This window comes from Corvus moneduloides, chromosome 7 (assembly GCF_009650955.1).
Source record: "Corvus moneduloides isolate bCorMon1 chromosome 7, bCorMon1.pri, whole genome shotgun sequence".
Taxonomy (NCBI): Eukaryota; Metazoa; Chordata; class Aves; order Passeriformes; family Corvidae; genus Corvus; species Corvus moneduloides.
This window is the reverse complement of record NC_045482.1, coordinates 20,060,058-20,076,660: the sequence shown is the minus strand read 5'-3', so window position 1 is coordinate 20,076,660 and position 16,603 is coordinate 20,060,058. Positions and strand designations below refer to the sequence as shown.

General features: G+C 38.8%; 1 protein-coding gene across 3 annotated transcripts; it reads right to left on the bottom strand.

Annotated features, from left to right (window-relative positions):
* Nucleotides 1-4,307: 4,307 nt before the first annotated feature.
* Nucleotides 4,308-10,919, bottom strand: SPC25 (SPC25 component of NDC80 kinetochore complex). Of its 3 annotated transcripts, XM_032113752.1 has the most exons (7): nucleotides 10,860-10,919; nucleotides 10,366-10,534; nucleotides 10,212-10,277; nucleotides 9,281-9,427; nucleotides 9,025-9,129; nucleotides 8,622-8,720; nucleotides 4,308-6,501 (listed from the first exon to the last, which is right to left on the bottom strand). In XM_032113752.1, exons 2-7 carry the CDS (start codon nucleotides 10,517-10,519, stop codon nucleotides 6,302-6,304), a joined length of 771 nt encoding a protein of 256 aa, XP_031969643.1. In that variant the 5' UTR covers nucleotides 10,520-10,534; nucleotides 10,860-10,919; the 3' UTR covers nucleotides 4,308-6,301. The 3 variants fall into 3 exon arrangements, with proteins under 3 accessions (XP_031969643.1, XP_031969644.1, XP_031969646.1); XM_032113753.1 differs by lacking the exons at nucleotides 4,308-6,501; nucleotides 10,860-10,919 and adding an exon at nucleotides 6,846-7,772; XM_032113755.1 differs by lacking the exons at nucleotides 4,308-6,501; nucleotides 10,860-10,919 and adding an exon at nucleotides 7,741-7,806.
* Between the last annotated feature and the right edge of the window lie 5,684 nt (nucleotides 10,920-16,603).

Sequence of the window (16,603 nt, the reverse complement as noted above, 5' to 3'; positions counted from 1 at the left end):
GGGCCCACTTTGGAAAAGCTGTCTTTTTTCAGTCTACGTGAGCAGAGTTTCTTAGAAAGACATTCAGATGTTTTCATTTAGGCAAAACTGTCACTCAGCAAAGCACCACCTACTAGCCTCTTGTGGAAGTGAGAGGAGAGCCACTCTTGCACGTGGTTCTCCAAAGGAAAAGCTGCAGCTCACCAAAGTAAAGCCTACAAAATACCATTATCAGGCAGGCTCTGGTGCAGCATTAAAAGATGATGAGGAAGTACTTAGAAATGGGATGCTCAAAAACATTCTGATAACTTCAACAGGAAATTGGGGCAACAGTTCTCATAACACAGGTACCAATCATATCTTCACACACCAGTTGAAATTTTGCCACTGGAAGAGAAGTAAACCTGGGGATTTGCATTGTGTTTAAAGAACTGTAGTTCTTTAGAATTGTAGTTGTTAATATGTCTCTGTGATAATAAATAGAGACTCTGGTGTTACATTTAATACAGCATTTCAGTTCATGTTCATTGAAGATATTTATGAAGAGATTTACTTAGGTGGAATATTGTTCAGCTGTATGTCTAACGTCTTTTGCTCCCTATGCCATGTATACCCCTCAACTTACATAGCACAAGGGAGAGCCAATGTGTACAGAACGCAGCTCAGGATAATGTGATAAAGAGCAAGACTTTTTTATGTTCTGCCTGTAAGTCTGTAAAGGTCCCTTTACAGGAAACACAGTGGCTCTCAGATGACAGCAAGAAACACAGCAGCTCTCAAATGACAACAGGACATCTGCTGGTTCAGAAGAGTCAGAAGTCAGTGACACAATTTCCTGTAGATTTAGAAGGTGAGTGGAAGGAATCCAAATGTGTAACTGTGCCAGATGAGCAAATTTTTGCATGACTCAGTAGCTCATGCTGTGATGGACAGGAAGTTGGGAGCTTGTGTGGAGGGATGTTAGTCCCAGCTCTGCTAGTGTGGGTGGAGGGTTCTTGTTTCCCTAAATCATGCTGGGGTTTTTGGTCTTTTTGGTGATCCATTCTGCTGCAGTTAGTCCTGCCCCTGGACAGATTTTACACTGTCGACTCTTGTCAGCTAATTGCCTTCTTAAGTGGCTTAAGTGGGTTTCACAGAACAGGATGACGATTTGTATTTTATACCCACCTTCTCCAGCCCCAAGTCTGCCAAACCAATGATGATTCTTGTAGAGGGATTTCTTAAATGCAGAGTTGTGTGCAACACTGACATGTTTCTGAAGTTCTGACTTTTAAAGGTAATTGTTTACATGTGACACACAACTGTTAGCTTTTAGTCACTGGAAAGTGCAATATAAAATGAAGTAATTAGAAGTTTAGTATTGTGGGTTTTGTCTGTAAGAGCAGCATGACCTACTTGTAATGTTAGTGCTATAGATCACTGATTAGATGAAAAGGTAACATACTTTGTTAAGCTACTGGCTGGCAACATATATTCCCAAATTAATGCTTTTTCACAGACATCTGAAAAACACCATAGTGGGTGGAGGTTTTATACTTTTTAAACACTTCAAAGTGCAAGGTCCTCTCCCTAGAAAATACTGTGCAGGTTATTTCTCACTCTTTCCAGAACAACAAAGCAAAGTCCCTGTACAACTGCCATACTTCTTGCATGTTTACACAACTTTTTGCAATCTCCCCTCACAAAAAAAGTTCTGAAATCCAAGGATGAAATGTGATCCTTCTTTAATTAAATTTGCATCCGCTTTCTCACTTTAATCTAACTAGCAATTTTATGTCCTGTTTCTGAGATTATGAAGATAACCTCACCTTTTAACTCCCAGTAATAGTAATTTTAATTACTGTTGCTCTCCTAAGGTATCTTTGAAAGAGCTGCTTCCTACCAGAAAGGCTTGCTATTTCACATTTATTTTTGTTTAGTCTCTCATTTAAGCTTAAATTAAACTTAATTCATCCAAAGCATTTAGGTGTTCCTGGATCTCATTTTTGTGTGTGGTTTCTCACTGAACTATCTGCCAAGTGAGATCACTGCCCACAGCTGTTACTTTATGGGACAGTCTCATCATATTTCAGTTCCAGAAAAGGATTTGCATGTAAATAGCTCACTTAAAGGTCCAACATTTGGTCCTTCAGCAATGTCAAGGAAGTGATGACCCAAGCTCTGGTACCCCCGGGACTGGGTGGATGTAAACAACAGCCAGGACTGCTGTCCAGACTAGAAGCAGCTGCCTTTTTTTTTTTTAATAACTGTTCCATTATAATACCAATTTCCTACTAACTGAATCTTATTTTTTCAAAGACTTTTTGTCAAAGAGTGTATGAACCATTGAGATTACATATAGTTAATCTGTGATGGTCTGTGCTACTCTTGCAACTTGTCCAAGCATCCAGCACAAACAGAGCTGTTCTGCATGGGAGAATTCTCACAGAAGAAATCCTCTATAAGATTTGACAGGTAACTATTATAGACTGCTAACTGTATTATTTGGGAGAAGAAAAATGGGTTGCTAACAGCAAAGGGAAACAGCAGGAGCAATTGGAAGCAGTAAACTATCTTTCTCATGTAAATTGCATTCACATCAACTCTGAATTTCATATTTGGATTCGCTGGGATGCCATTAGCACAACATTTAGTAAAGGTGATCACTAGTGCACTAGAGTCCCAAGTAGACTGTCAGAATTGTGGACTAACCTTAGAGAAGGCTGGAGCCTAAAATGACAGGTAATTGCTGCAGAGTTGCAGTTGACAGCATTGAGAATTGCATGTCAGGAGAGGATTTCCCTCTTTCCTTTAGAAAGATCAGATGGCTTATCTACCTTTGCAATAAGTGTAAGTGCAATAAGTGTAAGAAAATACAGGCCAGTAAGTCATGCTGATACAACTAATACTAAAAAACCAAAACTACCAATTTTCTGCATTGTCTTTCCATTATGAGGTTGTCATACATGGAGTTAGACAAGCAAATTTGTCTCATTAGCTCTGCATGGGAAGCTAAGTATTAGTTGTCTGCCTGTTTTTAACCTATGAGGTAAGCATTTACATTAATGTATTGTGCTGTAACTTAGCTACTCAGCCACCCACGAGGTCACCTATGACTTTGACCTACTCCTCACTTAGCCAAAAGGTTAATGTATGCAGTCTTCTCTTAAAAGCCTGGATTCCTTTATGATAATTGCAATTGCCATCAGTATGAGGTGTAGCATGCTTCTAAATCAAAATAATGATACATAGCTGGTGTTCAACAGACCTGTTTCTCTGCCCAGGCAGTTATTCCAGCTGAAGCTGTGGTGTAGAAGATAACATAATGAAGAACTGATCCAGTAGCCAGTGCAAAATAATCCATTGAGGCAAGTCAGTCAAAGAGCATGTTCCCATGTAGAGAGTTACCCATCAGTCTCAAAACAGGTGAGTCAGTAGCAATTAGCATTGTTCAACATGCTGTGACTGGAGGAAGAAAATCAAACTGATGCTAATTGTATCTTCTTTCAATTAATAATTCCAGTGTATAATTACTTATATATATATATAAAAGGTCATATGAAAAACCACCACACACTTGCATGACTAAACTCTATTTTTAGCTTCTGTCAGTCTCCCCAACAACTTTCAAACGTGTTGCTCAATTAGTCCAAATCTGAAAAGGAGATTGTGTTGCGGTTATCCCTGTTCTTATAATGTACTTAAAGTCAGCAGTCAGGTAAAGAGGAGAACCACAAATCAGTGCACTGGAAGAAGGGTAGGCAGGGCACAACTGGTGTCCAGCACCTTTAGCAGCAGCCAAGCAAGGGCCAAACTGGCATAATTCAGCAGTGGTTCTATGGCTCTGATCCTTAGACTGTAAAGAGTTGAGATACTACAATGAAGAGAATGGCACTGTTTAAGGATGAAACCAGAGATCTGTAGGAAATCAGGCTTCAGTGCCTCTGCTTCTGCTGCAACAGCTTGTTTATAAGCTCAAGACTCTAAAGGGTCTACTCTGTGTGTGGAGCTGCCAGAGTGATTAGGGATAATATGGATAAAAAGAATGGAGTGTCACTGTCTGGCACTTAGAGCCATTCCTCCCAGCCCTTCAGGCACACAATCCTATTTTAGCAGTAATGCTTCATATAACTGAAGTGCAACTATTGCTTTCAAAAAGGTAAGACTATTACCACAATTATTTAGTATAGCTTATTCAAACAGTTAAAATACATACTCTGCTTGTGGGGCTGATTTATGTGTGTATATGTTTGTTATGTCAAGCTCAGCAGAGCTTCTAAAAAGTTATAAATCACAAATGAATTCACAGCAATGTTACAGTATTACAGTGACAGAACTAATTTAGACAATTTTAAGGTACTGAATAAATTCAGTTTATTGAAGCATTAGAGAAGACAGTATGACACAAGCACAGCATAACTTCCATGTCTGTTTTGATTTTCACAAGTGTGGCCCATACTTGTCTGCTTTTCAGAATACATCTAACAATGTCCAAGAGTAACCACCTCCAACTCTTGTTTGAATAGGTGTGTAAAAAAACTGTTCTGTTAGCCAGAAGGACTCTCACAGTAATTTGACCTCCTGCTAGCATACAAACAATAGTGATTAAATGCATTTGATACATATGCTATTAACATTTAGTATTCTTTTGTCTTCCTAGCAGCCTTTAAATTCACAGTGTATTTCCAAAATCTCATAAATTCAACACTTTCCCCCCAGATTTTTTAAAACATGCTATGAGATAAATTTGATGAGGTGCTGAGCACCAAAACATCAGCAGTTTGCTGTATTGTCAGCATTAGTTCCTGGCCCACACATTTCAGACTTGACCCTTGGTAGCAAATTCTGGGTCAGCACTTTGAAAGGGGAAGTGATGTTCAGCATTGGGCAAACTGATTTATGAAAAAAGCCTTTACTGACCTTCATTAGAATCTATGTCTGCCTTAAGATCCTGCTAATAAAAGAAGCACCAGCACTAGCTGATTGTGTTGTTATAGTCCCTAAGTCGCATATTGCTTTTGAGCTCAAGCGCTTTCCCATCTGCTCTTTGGGACATTTCAGTCTGTATTTGTGTACTATCCAGCACACTGGGGTCCCAATAGCTGTATCTGTTGGGTCAGTCTATTGTGTTATCCTCATTGTCTTTACTATTATTTGATATCACTGTATTGTGCAGCTTCATAATAAAAAATTCCAAATTACCACAGATCCAGGTGTGTGACATTCTAGAACTACTAAGTGCATTTGTTAAAGGCACAAAGGTTTTAAAATGTCAAGACAGATCTTTCACTAGCACGAGGCTCTTTAATGGAAGTCACAGGCCAGTTTTACTCGTATTTTAGAGTAAGTAAAAAAGCAAATCTATTGTATACACTTTCCTAACTTTAACCCACTTTTGGAATGCCTGGCTCTGTTTTAGTGGAAGTAAGATCTCTCTCTGATTTGCTTTGGCAAATACAAGCAGGTACATTATTCTAGCTCCAAAAGGTTTAAATTACACACAATAAATATTTCAAACTTTTGCTTTAGGCATAGGCACAGGACATTTACAACCAGGTACATCATATTCTCTAGCAAATAATTTCTAAGAATGTATATTCCAATAAAGTAGTTGTCACATATTTTATGTTCTGTGCACAGCAATCTTGACAAATTCATTTTGTCACCAATTACTCATGCCTGGGATTAACAAGAAAAGAAAATAGCACTAAGTTTGAACATTTGTCTTCATTACTCAAGGCAGTTCAGTTTCTTTCTCCTGTGATGATCAAATCACATACGGTACAGAGGGTGTCCGAGCAATAGGTACACCCTTAATGAATAAACAGCTCCATTGGAAATCATGGAAATGAGGTGGTTGTGTTCTGCCTCTCTGTTTGCTTTCATACAACAGCAGTAAAATATTTGGTTGAGCATGCTGGAGTTCTTACATTCAGAGCAGCTCAGAGGTGCTTGGCACAGACAGGTGAGGTAGGGCAAGGGTATGCTTCAAAATGAATAGTCATGCTGGATATGAGGGCAATGCCATTAGTGAGAAGCCAGAAGGGATAGGCTTTCTCACATGGAAGGTAAGGGCTTCTATACAAGGAAGGAAGAGATGCCAACAGCAGCTGTAATGCCTCGGAGAGATGATACAAGTGGGAAGTGCAGAGCTGGCTCAATAAATTTTTTTTAACTCCTGGCTAGCACACTGACCTACATAAAAGTGCCTACAGCATTCTTAAGTGGTACAAGCAATTAGTTGAAAGAAATACCTGCAACTTAAATACTCCTGTTAATATGATTGAAAAGGAGGCAAATCCACTAATGAACAATGAGACCCTTGAAGTCAGGTTCCCATCCCTTACCTCTTTGTCCCATTGTCAGTTACAGAATTCTCAGAGAGGACACAGGGTTTATGGACAAAGCAGAAATTGAGGATTTGTTTGATCTGAGATGTCATTATAGAAGTGCTTAGTAATTCTCTGCTGCCATTCTGTTCCAAAACTGCAGTGTAATCATTTGGCACCTTTACCCTTCTTACTGCTCTTTGTGTATAACTGGCTGTAATACAAGAAAAAAAATCAATAGGGCATACCAAGGAAAATGATGCATTATTTAGAGAACAGCAAATTATGCTCTATAGGGAAGAAGAAATGGCAGATTATATTATCTCTTTTTATTGTTAAGCTGCACTCTTAGAAGATTAGGGTGTAGTCTGTGGTGCATCCATCAAGAGTTTAGACAAACCAAGTGATTTAAAATACAGTTCACATCTGACTGGGAAATATTTTCAACTGTACTAAGAATACTTTATCAGATCAGATAAGATCTAATCACCAGATTTAAACATGCCTAAATGACTGGGTCTTACATATTAGTTTCTGATTCACTAGAACTTCTACGACTGAACTTAGTTAAGATTTTATTTGAACTATGGTATATTATCAAATGAAGCATTTTCTTTCTTGTTGCAACTGTCCATTTAAATATTCTGTAAAAACGAAAACACTTTACAAGATAGAACAAGAATATTTTAAATCAAAGCTGAGCACTGTGACAGTAATAGTCTTCTTGATAAGATGCAAAATACACACATGATTTATCTGTCATCACTATATTTCATACTTTAATACATTATACTTCAGGCTTTGCTATGTCAAAAAATTTCCAATGACAAAGTTTAACAGACCAGAAGAAAAACAACCATTTAGATGCATGAATAGAAACGCTAACACTCTAGATTACAAGTTAGGGTAAAAATTAAGACCATGACCTGTGACACAGGTAACTGAGGTAACTGCTAAGCTTCAGCACACCTATTTTTTTAATAGGTTTCAGGCCTATTCCAACCACACAGAAACCTGAAAGACATATCAGTGCTTTTCGTAAAGAGACACAAACTACAGAAGGTACTTTATTTTGGTTATCTCCCTGGGATAGCTGAATAAAAATCATTTCATCATTAATGGATGTAATGGAGCAAAACTTACATGTCCAGAGACATTCAGTTAAGGCAGTAATTGGTGATACTGTTCTTCGAAGAATGATCCAAAATGTGTCTAGGTAACAGTGGACTAAAATACTGCTTTCATTATCTTTATTTAGAAATTAAGAGTCAGACATGGATAAATACATATTTTCACTAACAGGAAGGAAATAAGAGGGCTCTACAGCCAGAAAGAGAGGTACAAACTAGTTTCATGCAGACTGTTTATATGATAAGGCAGTGAAAGCTTTTCTGATGTTGGCAACAAATGCAGAAAAATTGTTAGTTTCTCTCAGTTTGAGCTGTAACTCTGCAATACAATCCAGAGGAGGAGTACAGGAAGTCACTAAAATGACACAAATTTGCAAAAGATTAAACTACTATTAAAAAAAAAAAAATCAGTGTTAGTGTTTTTCCATGCTTCTCAAATACTAATGTAGCTTGTTATCTTTTCATGTTTTAGCTTCCACCTGTGTTATTTTTGAATAGCCTCATTTTCTTTCAGCAAAGAGAAAGCCTCAAAGAACATAACAGGTTTTTTGATTTCCTGACCTCCCAATCAGTGCTGTGCTCCTACCTCAGCTGTTACAGCAATTCCCAGGAACCCACAGCCTTCTCAAAAACCCAAACACATCCCTAAACTGTTTTGTTGCTCTGCAGGCAGGCAGACTGTAAACTGATGTAGCCCAGCATGTGACAGACTTTTAACTTCAACAGTTTAAATCTGAATTAGTAAAAACAGAAATCTGTTCAGTTCCTACCTAGAGGCATGGCACAGCCCCAGTAGCATCTGTCTAGAAGCTATCCAGCACTCGAATTCCATAACTGAAGTAAGATCCATATAGCAAAACCAGCTTTAAGATTCAAAAGGCTGTGCCCTTACAGAAGGGAAATGCTGGATTTCAAGTTTTATTCTTTCACCTATGTCACCCTTTTTCTACCCTCTAGGCTTCTGGAAGACGTCGAAATATGCCTGTCAGCATACACACCCACTGTAGCACAAAAAAACTATAAAATGAAGCATCCTTATAATTACATTAACATAATTAAAGAAACGTTACCATTGCAAGATTTTTCATTCAGAAATTGGAAGATAAAAGATTACAACTAAACTGCACTTTACTCCTCTCCTCCTTTTTTTCAAATAGAGGCATCAGATTCAGTCCTCTTATTTAAGTGTTGAAAATTCACATACCTTCATAGTCCCCTTGGTCATTTATGGAAAGAGTAAACATGTATGGCTTGTCAGGATCTTTGTGGTCAATGTGTCTGAATATAAACTGTAATTGCTCATCTAAAATAAACACAAACAGAATTAATTAACACCATTAACCTCCACCACAGAGTCACAATGATGACTAAAAATCACAATACAAAGTTAGTTTAATATTCTTAGAATGCTGACAAATTAAGCAACCCTGGTGGTCTCTTTGCAAGACAAATGCATTTTAACATATTTTGCCATTTCAGAGACAATTGTAGTAGCTGGACTAAGCCAACTGATCAGGTGTGTAAGCTCGTGTGTTCTCACTGCACAATCCAATGTGAACCACATTGTATCAGTGCACGCAGAAACTACGGAAATTACAGAAACCTACCGTAAATTCTACGCATCTCCAATCCAAGACGCTCTTTAAACAATGCTTTAATCTTGCTCACTCGTTCCACTTTCTCCTTGGCGGCTTCCTTTTTAGAAGATTTTACTAGAATTTTAAAATCCATCATAAGTATCAAAGGCAAAACAAGCACATAAAAAAACCCATTTAGAACAGCAAAAAAGCCATAAAGAGCAAGTGTTGAAAACAATCCTTCCTTCAATTAAGAAAATTTACTCATTATCCTTTTCTTACTTACTTTCCATTTTCTTCATCAACTCTTCTTTAAGCTCTTGGATGCTGCCAGTCAAGTTTTTCTGCTGCTCTTCTTCTTCATTTAGCTTCGATTTTATTTCTGTCAACTGCTCTTCTTTTTCTGCTACATATTTGCTCTGCTGGACAATCTCTGAAAGGAGGCAAGAAAATATGAATATAAACAGTTGATTAAGTATGTCCCTGATATTTAAAACTTAAGTAGTTTGAAATAATTTATGTGAATAGAACACAGTGGAATGCATGCTACCTTAGCTGCAGAGAGAAATTAGCTTAACTATACCAAGAGCATCATATGAAAGCTTAAAGTGAAAGTTAATCCTAAGAGAAACTACAAACTATGGAGCTGCTCTGATATTTTAATCAGATGAAATTTGTTTCTGGTGCCAGCACCGTATACATCTTCAAAGCCTGAAGATGGTGGCTCCTGCCCACAAATAATGACAGAAAGCCAAGAATGGAAACGCTGACTGATGTGAGAGTTGCAGTAATTTTTACCTGATATTCTGAAGTTTACAAAATTCAAAGTTAACCCTAGACTGATGAGCTGACAATATTCTCTTACTAATACGGAAAAGGCATAAATAAGCTCACAATATGTAGCTTTACTAAGCAATTTAATTTACTTTTCCTACTGCCGTCAGAAAATTCTGATACTTCATTGTTTTAAATACTTAAGCTCTATGCAGAGAACTTTTGCCAGACTTTTATATTTTTTCATCATCAGCGAAGTTTTTCAACACACTGCTTTTGACTTGAAATTTACATTGTAAGCAACCAAATATGTTTGGTTTTAATTCTATCTTCATTCTGATGTTATTACTTAAATTTTTAAATGTGAAGTTAAACATACTATTCAGCTGTATTAAGCTAATTTTATAAAGGTTTGACACAATAAATAAAACACCATACTGTACCATTCTTATACTCCTGAATTTTGTCAATCATCAAGTCCTCTTCTTTCAGCTTCTTTGACCATTTCTCTGTAAGGCAAAGTTACTTCAGTTATCTGAAGAATTTTTATGATAACCTGCAAAAAGTAGAGTTAATAGGAGCATACAGCTTTTTTACCTGAAAGAGCTTCTATAGTCTCCTTGCACAGATCTCTCAGTGCTGAAGTCTGATTGATCTGTTCAGTGCTATAACTGATTTTAAACTGGATCCAAAACTCTTTCATATCTCTTTCAAAGAGTGTTATTTCATCTTCTGTCTGTGCACTACTCATAGTGCCGCACCAAACCTGTAAGCAAACAGATGCAGCGTCAGGACACAGGAGGCAATGGCAGCAGGTCTAACTCACAGGACAAACGCTCAGGGCTGGTTTTACCGCCCCGCGTTGTTGTTCAAACCTCTTCGCGCAAGCTACTTTTGTTGTTACCATTGGCTCAGTGGGAGCCGCGTTTCCCCTTGCAACTCTCCCAGCGCTCGGCTACTGCGCCAGGGGAGGCACCGACGGCCGCTGCCGGGGCACCGCCGCCCCCTCGCCGCCCCCTCACCGCCCCCTCACCTCCCGCCGCCCCGGGAGCCGCCCCCGCGCTGCGCCCCGGGCCCGAGCCCGCACCCACCGCGTCCGACCCGCGCAGCTTCCCGCCACCAACGGCCGCTCCCGCCCGCCCCGCAGCAAGCGCGCCGCTGATTGGCTGAGCCCTACCCCGGGGGCCGCCGGGCCGTTGCTGCGGTAACGAGCGCGAGGCGTGGCCGCGGTGAGGGGCGTGGCCGCCATGATGGGGCGGGGCGGGCGGGGCCGGTGCCGTGAGGGAGCGGCAGCCGTGAGTCCCGCCCCTTCCCCTCGGAGATGCTTGTTTGGTGTTGAAATGCTTTCTCCGGGGCTGCTGGTGGGGTGGCTGTGGGGCTGCCTGCAGGGCCAGTGTAGGCAAACAGCCTGCTTCGTGCTGAATCGAACAGCCCGGCTCACTTACGCTTCTCTGAAGACACAGCTTGTTTCCAGTGTCTGGTTTACTCACGGAACACGCTTGCGGTAACCGGTCTTAAATTTTGTGAGGTTCCGAATTGCCTTTTAAGTCGTCCGGCCTGAATTCTTTCAAGAGTGTGGATGAAGCTCATTCTTACAGGAGACTGACCTGCAGGGGTAATTTCAGTCCTTTTTAGTGTGAACAAATCCACCATACAGTAGCTGTGCCTGGACCCAGTCAAACATTTGCCATAAACCTCTGTCATAGTGAGTTTGCTCTTTATGACAGTGTGGCTGTTTTTTCTCCTGTTGCTTATATTCCCTTCTAGCTCTTGATAAGTACTAGTTTGTGATCCAAGGTAGCAGCCTTCCGTTTATTATGAATGCTACTTTTAATATTTTTGTTACCGTAACTAAAGAATTGCTCCTAATTTTAGTTTATTGCCAGTGCTATTTAGTTAATCCCAGAATACCATATATTTAGCATGGCTCCAAGGATTGCTGTCTAAAAGTATTAATTACTAGCTTCCACCCACTGGATGCATAGTAAAGGCTGAGCTGAGACCACCAACTACTAGTTGCATTACTCTTTTACAAACTTCTTGTATAAACACTTCTACCCCACTGTATTCCCGTCGTCTTTGACTTGGACATGCTGTTCTCCAGATTTCAGTTTCCTCAGCATTGTTCCTAAAGCTAATAGACCCCTGTTTCTTACCTGCCTCACTCTTAAATGTACTGAAGTTGTGCTGGTCCAAGGATGATAACCTAGCCATGTATGAATTTGGACATTATGGACCTATACCTTATGGCTTTTTTTATTTAGGAGCATTTCTCTCCTAGCCAAGTGCATGCTGTTAGTATAAAGTTTTAGTGTTGCCCCTCACATCATTAGCCTTTATTATTTGAGCTTGAAACTTTCTGAATATACAAACTTCCCAGCTCCTGAAGTTTAGTAAATACAAGTTAAACTAATCTAAACAAGTCCTGTTTTCTAATCCATAAACTTTTGGTGGGTTCTACAGCTTGGTCTCTTCCGAATCCTTTTGTTATCACAGATAATGGGTTCACCCCACAGTAGCTGGCACTAGCTCAAAAATGTTAGATATCTTTTTTCGTCAGTGATGTTTTTCTAGATTTCATTAGTCCTATTCCTTTGTTTTACACTTTCACCCACCAAAGGCTAAATATAGCCTGTGACATTTACTGGCAGAATCCGTACCTTAATTGATCTCTTTTCTGATTGATTTAGAGGTTTTGAGAGACATAAACTATACTGTAACTTATCTTCAACCATTCCCGCTACTGTCCACCATCATTTTTCCAGGCGTGTGTTTCAGGGAAGCGCGGTGATTTTTGGCAAGTCTTCTGTTCAAACTGATGGCTCTTGCCAGCTACAAACAGGAATGTGGCCTCATGACCTAAATCAGTGCAGGTCAGATGCTTCTTCAGTCCTCTACTAGGTCTGATTCAAGAGACTCCATAGACAGAAATGCTGGCAGCCACCCCACCGTAACTTTAGTCCAGACACTTGTTCTGAAATGTTTTTTCTAAATGTCTGTCGTAGCAAGCCACAGAGTAGTCATGGATGGAAGAAAGTTCCAGCAGTGATTTACCCTATTTTTAGCACTATGACCTTGAATGGAGACAATTAATTTTGCTAGGTACCCCTTTTCTGCATTTTTCAGCTCTTCATGGGTGTCGTTTTAACCCCAGGTTACTTGGTTAAACTCAAGGTTCAAAGGGACACAGTAGCAGCAGGGTGACAGTTCCCTGCAGGCAAACTGAAGGGCAGAGTGTTGCCAACAAAAATCTGTTGCTTTCTTTTATTGCTAACAGAAAGTCCATCCTGGGCTGTTCCAGTGTGGATTAAGAGGCAGCTGAAAAGTCTAGCTCAGGGTTGGAAAGCTACTGCAGCTTAGGAGGACATTCTAAAGGAACACAAAATTGAAGAGCTGGTGCTAATAAACAGACTCAGCTACTTCTTGTGGCAGGCTTCTGACTGCCTGGGCCATGGTTGGCATAGGGCAAGTTTTAAGAATTAGAGCAGGGTAGTTTCAGGGATTAGAGAATGACAGTAAGACAGGGATCTTATTGGAAACGGAACTAAAAAATTGTGTCGGAGATTGTTGCCCTAGTGGGTTCAGTTTCATTTCTTCCTGCAGTTCATGGAACTTGAAGGAATTTTATCCTCTCTAGGTTGCTTCTAATTTCTAAAAGGTAGCTCTTCATACTTAAAATAAGTAAAATTCCTTAGATGTGTCTTTTTCATGGGCATGCCAGAATTGTATTCCCTGCATTGTTTGTATCATTTATACTGCTTTACATACAAACACAAACTAATGTAAACAAGTATTAAGCTCTGGCAGTTACTGTTACAGTGCACAGATTAGTTTTGTTGGTTTAATGTGCTTGCATAGTTAATTTTATAGCAAAGTCTAATGACTATACTAACTAGGAAAGATCAGATTAAGGTGGCAGAATGAAGAGAAGGAGACTGGATCATGTCAGCTATTGCTGAACCTCTACTGGTCAGTCCAACCCTAAAAAAGCCTGGGTCCAATGAGGAATAGACGAGGGCATGGGATAAGAAAGAAAATAAAAAGAAAGAGAGAGAAAAAGAGAGAGAGCAAGCTTCTTGAAATATTCTTCTCTTCCTAATTCAAAAATTAAGGTGTATCTTCTCAGTGTTCCACTTTGAAAATATTCACACCTGAGAAAATACCTGTCAGCTGTTGTGTACAGAGTCTGCTGGTGAACTTAGTAAATTGCTTGTTAATCCTTGTAGTTGGTCCAGTGCCAATGGAAATACTGGTGTGGAAATTAATGTTATTGTTTGATTAACTAAGCATAATGTACCAGAAAGTTAGGCCCAGTACATAGGCCTCCATTAACAGTGTTTCAAAAAATGTTTGCTTTGATGGCTTTTCCCTCCCTTGCAAACATTTGCTTAACAACATCTGTTGACTGTTATGTAATATTTGCTCTAACATGTAGATGCAAGGGAGCTGTAAATGTTTTATCCTTCCTTCAGTGGATCATCAGCATGACTCTTGTTTTTACATTTTATGTGTGTGTGCATACACACTCACACACACATATGTAAAGTCTCTGATTTTGTATGTCTTGGAAAACATAATAAATCAAGAAATTATCAATAAATTAAAAACTATATGAACATATAGCATTTGACAGGTTTTTTGCTTTGAACTAAGAACTGATTTGATTATGTGAAGGCCAAACCTTGGCTCTCCAATGTCAAAACAAGAGAAAGTTTTGATTTAAAAACGTAATTGCCTACACTTTCTGACCATTTTGTATAGACCACTACTTTTCCTTGAAATTCCAGTACTAAAATACGGCAAATAGTTTTATTTTATTTATTATCTCGCATGACTTTGAAGTGCTAAGTGCATTACAGAAGCATTTTGTCATGCTTTGCATAGAGAAGGAGTGAGGGAAGCTCTATTGAGGAAGTATTTCTCCTTTGTCAAACAAGTTATTAAATATAGTACTTCAAGATATGTTTCACCATCTTTGCTAGTTATTACAGCTTGGAAAGTCTTCAGTGTCTCAGACTTCTGTTGGCTGTGTAATATGACAAGCAGGAGAAGAGACTACTAGCATGTCAGTTATTGACTTCCTCTTGGATGGAGCAGGATCATGAGAGGTTCCAGGCACAGTGAAAACTGCCTCTCCCACAGAAATATGCTTACATGTTCCAAAACCTCCATGGTGTCTGTTTTGTAGATTGTGGGTTTGTTGAGGTTTTTTAAACATCCTTTATAAACATGACTCCTCTGCTATTTCTAAGGGGAGGATGTAGGAGCTTCTCAAACACTCAGAAAGAGTGTAGGAGAAAAGGAAAGCCTTTTTGCTTACTGTTAGTCTTTATGTCTTAAGGTGCTTATCTTTCTATCTAAGCATAAGAATCAGCAAAAAACTCCTGACAATTAGTATCAGGAGATCTTCAGCGTTTATACTAAAAGAGGTTACTTTACTGAAACGTTGCCAAGATCTATCTCCAAACATTATATTTACAAAGTTTCTGGAGAACCGAAGTGTGAGGGGTTCTGTCTGAAGGAGAGTTCAGCCTGAGCAGATGCATCACTGTCCTAGTGCATAGATAATATGGGTGGGTGGATTTGAATTTATAAATAAAACAAACATGCAAAAAGTTACTGCAGTGGTTCTGCACATCCTGCTTCAGAGGCAATTTTTCGGATACCATTGGGTAACAGTGGTGCCATTAAAGAGGGACTGTAAAATGATCTATTTTATTACTTGGTAGACTCTCTTGAGGACATTAAATTGTATCTTGATGGAAACTTATGTACTGTAAAATATTTTTTCCTAATAGAACAATAGTTATTTAGACTTAACCTCATTATAGTTGTTGCTCTTTTAACCAAGTACTAGAAGTAAGATGTCTGTTATTCAGACACCAACTGACATGTTTGCACTCATGTTTGAAGCTAACTATTCTTGCTAAACTAGATTGAAAAACAGACTTAAATTTTCCACATTTTTGTATAGTAAACCCAGACATGTCTAAACGAGTGATTTTTTATTGTTGTTATTTTAAGTCTTACTTAAGTTTAAAGGCGAGATACTTTTGCAGTAAAAAAATGTTGCAAAAGAACATTTTCTTTAGCAATAAAGTATAAAGAGTTATTAGAGAGAGATTTTTTAACAAGTATGGTCTTGGGTAAGTACTGGGAGAGGGAAAATTGTTTCCATCCATTCATTTATATGACAGTTGCCTTGCTGCACACTCTGAAAACCAATAAGGTACACAGCTTAGCAAGAAACAAACCTCCTCAAATACTTTCAGCTAAATAGATAGGAAGTATTTTTTGTTGAAATATCCTGAAATTTTGCATTTGGAAGGATTTCCCTTGAAATCAGATAACACCAGTTGAAGTGAATAATTCAGTCAATATATAGAAAAATATTGTAGTTATTCCGAAACAGTGCATAGAAACTTTAAGCTTTTCTATATGGCTTAATGCAGTTGGTAGCAATAAACATATAGGATTTAAATCTGCTAAAAAATTTCTGAAACCAGACTATTAATAGCTAGAGTAAATGGGAGTAATTAAAGTAAATGTGAGATTGTCAGGAAGAGAAATCTTCTACATCCATTTAATTGTCATGCCTTATTTGTTGAATTTATTTAATGTTTCCATGTGACTTCCCTGACCACAGATCATAAAGCCCTCTTAAGCCATTAAGCCCCTCTTCAGCAAAAAGAGTTAAGTAGTTCATATCTTTGTCTCCACAGCTTGTGCAGTATAGCTTGAAGTGCATGGAAAGAGTATTAGGGAAGTGTGCAGTACATATATAGAGCTGCTTTTGTCTTCTGACTCACAGTGTTTCAGATACACAGATAATAAT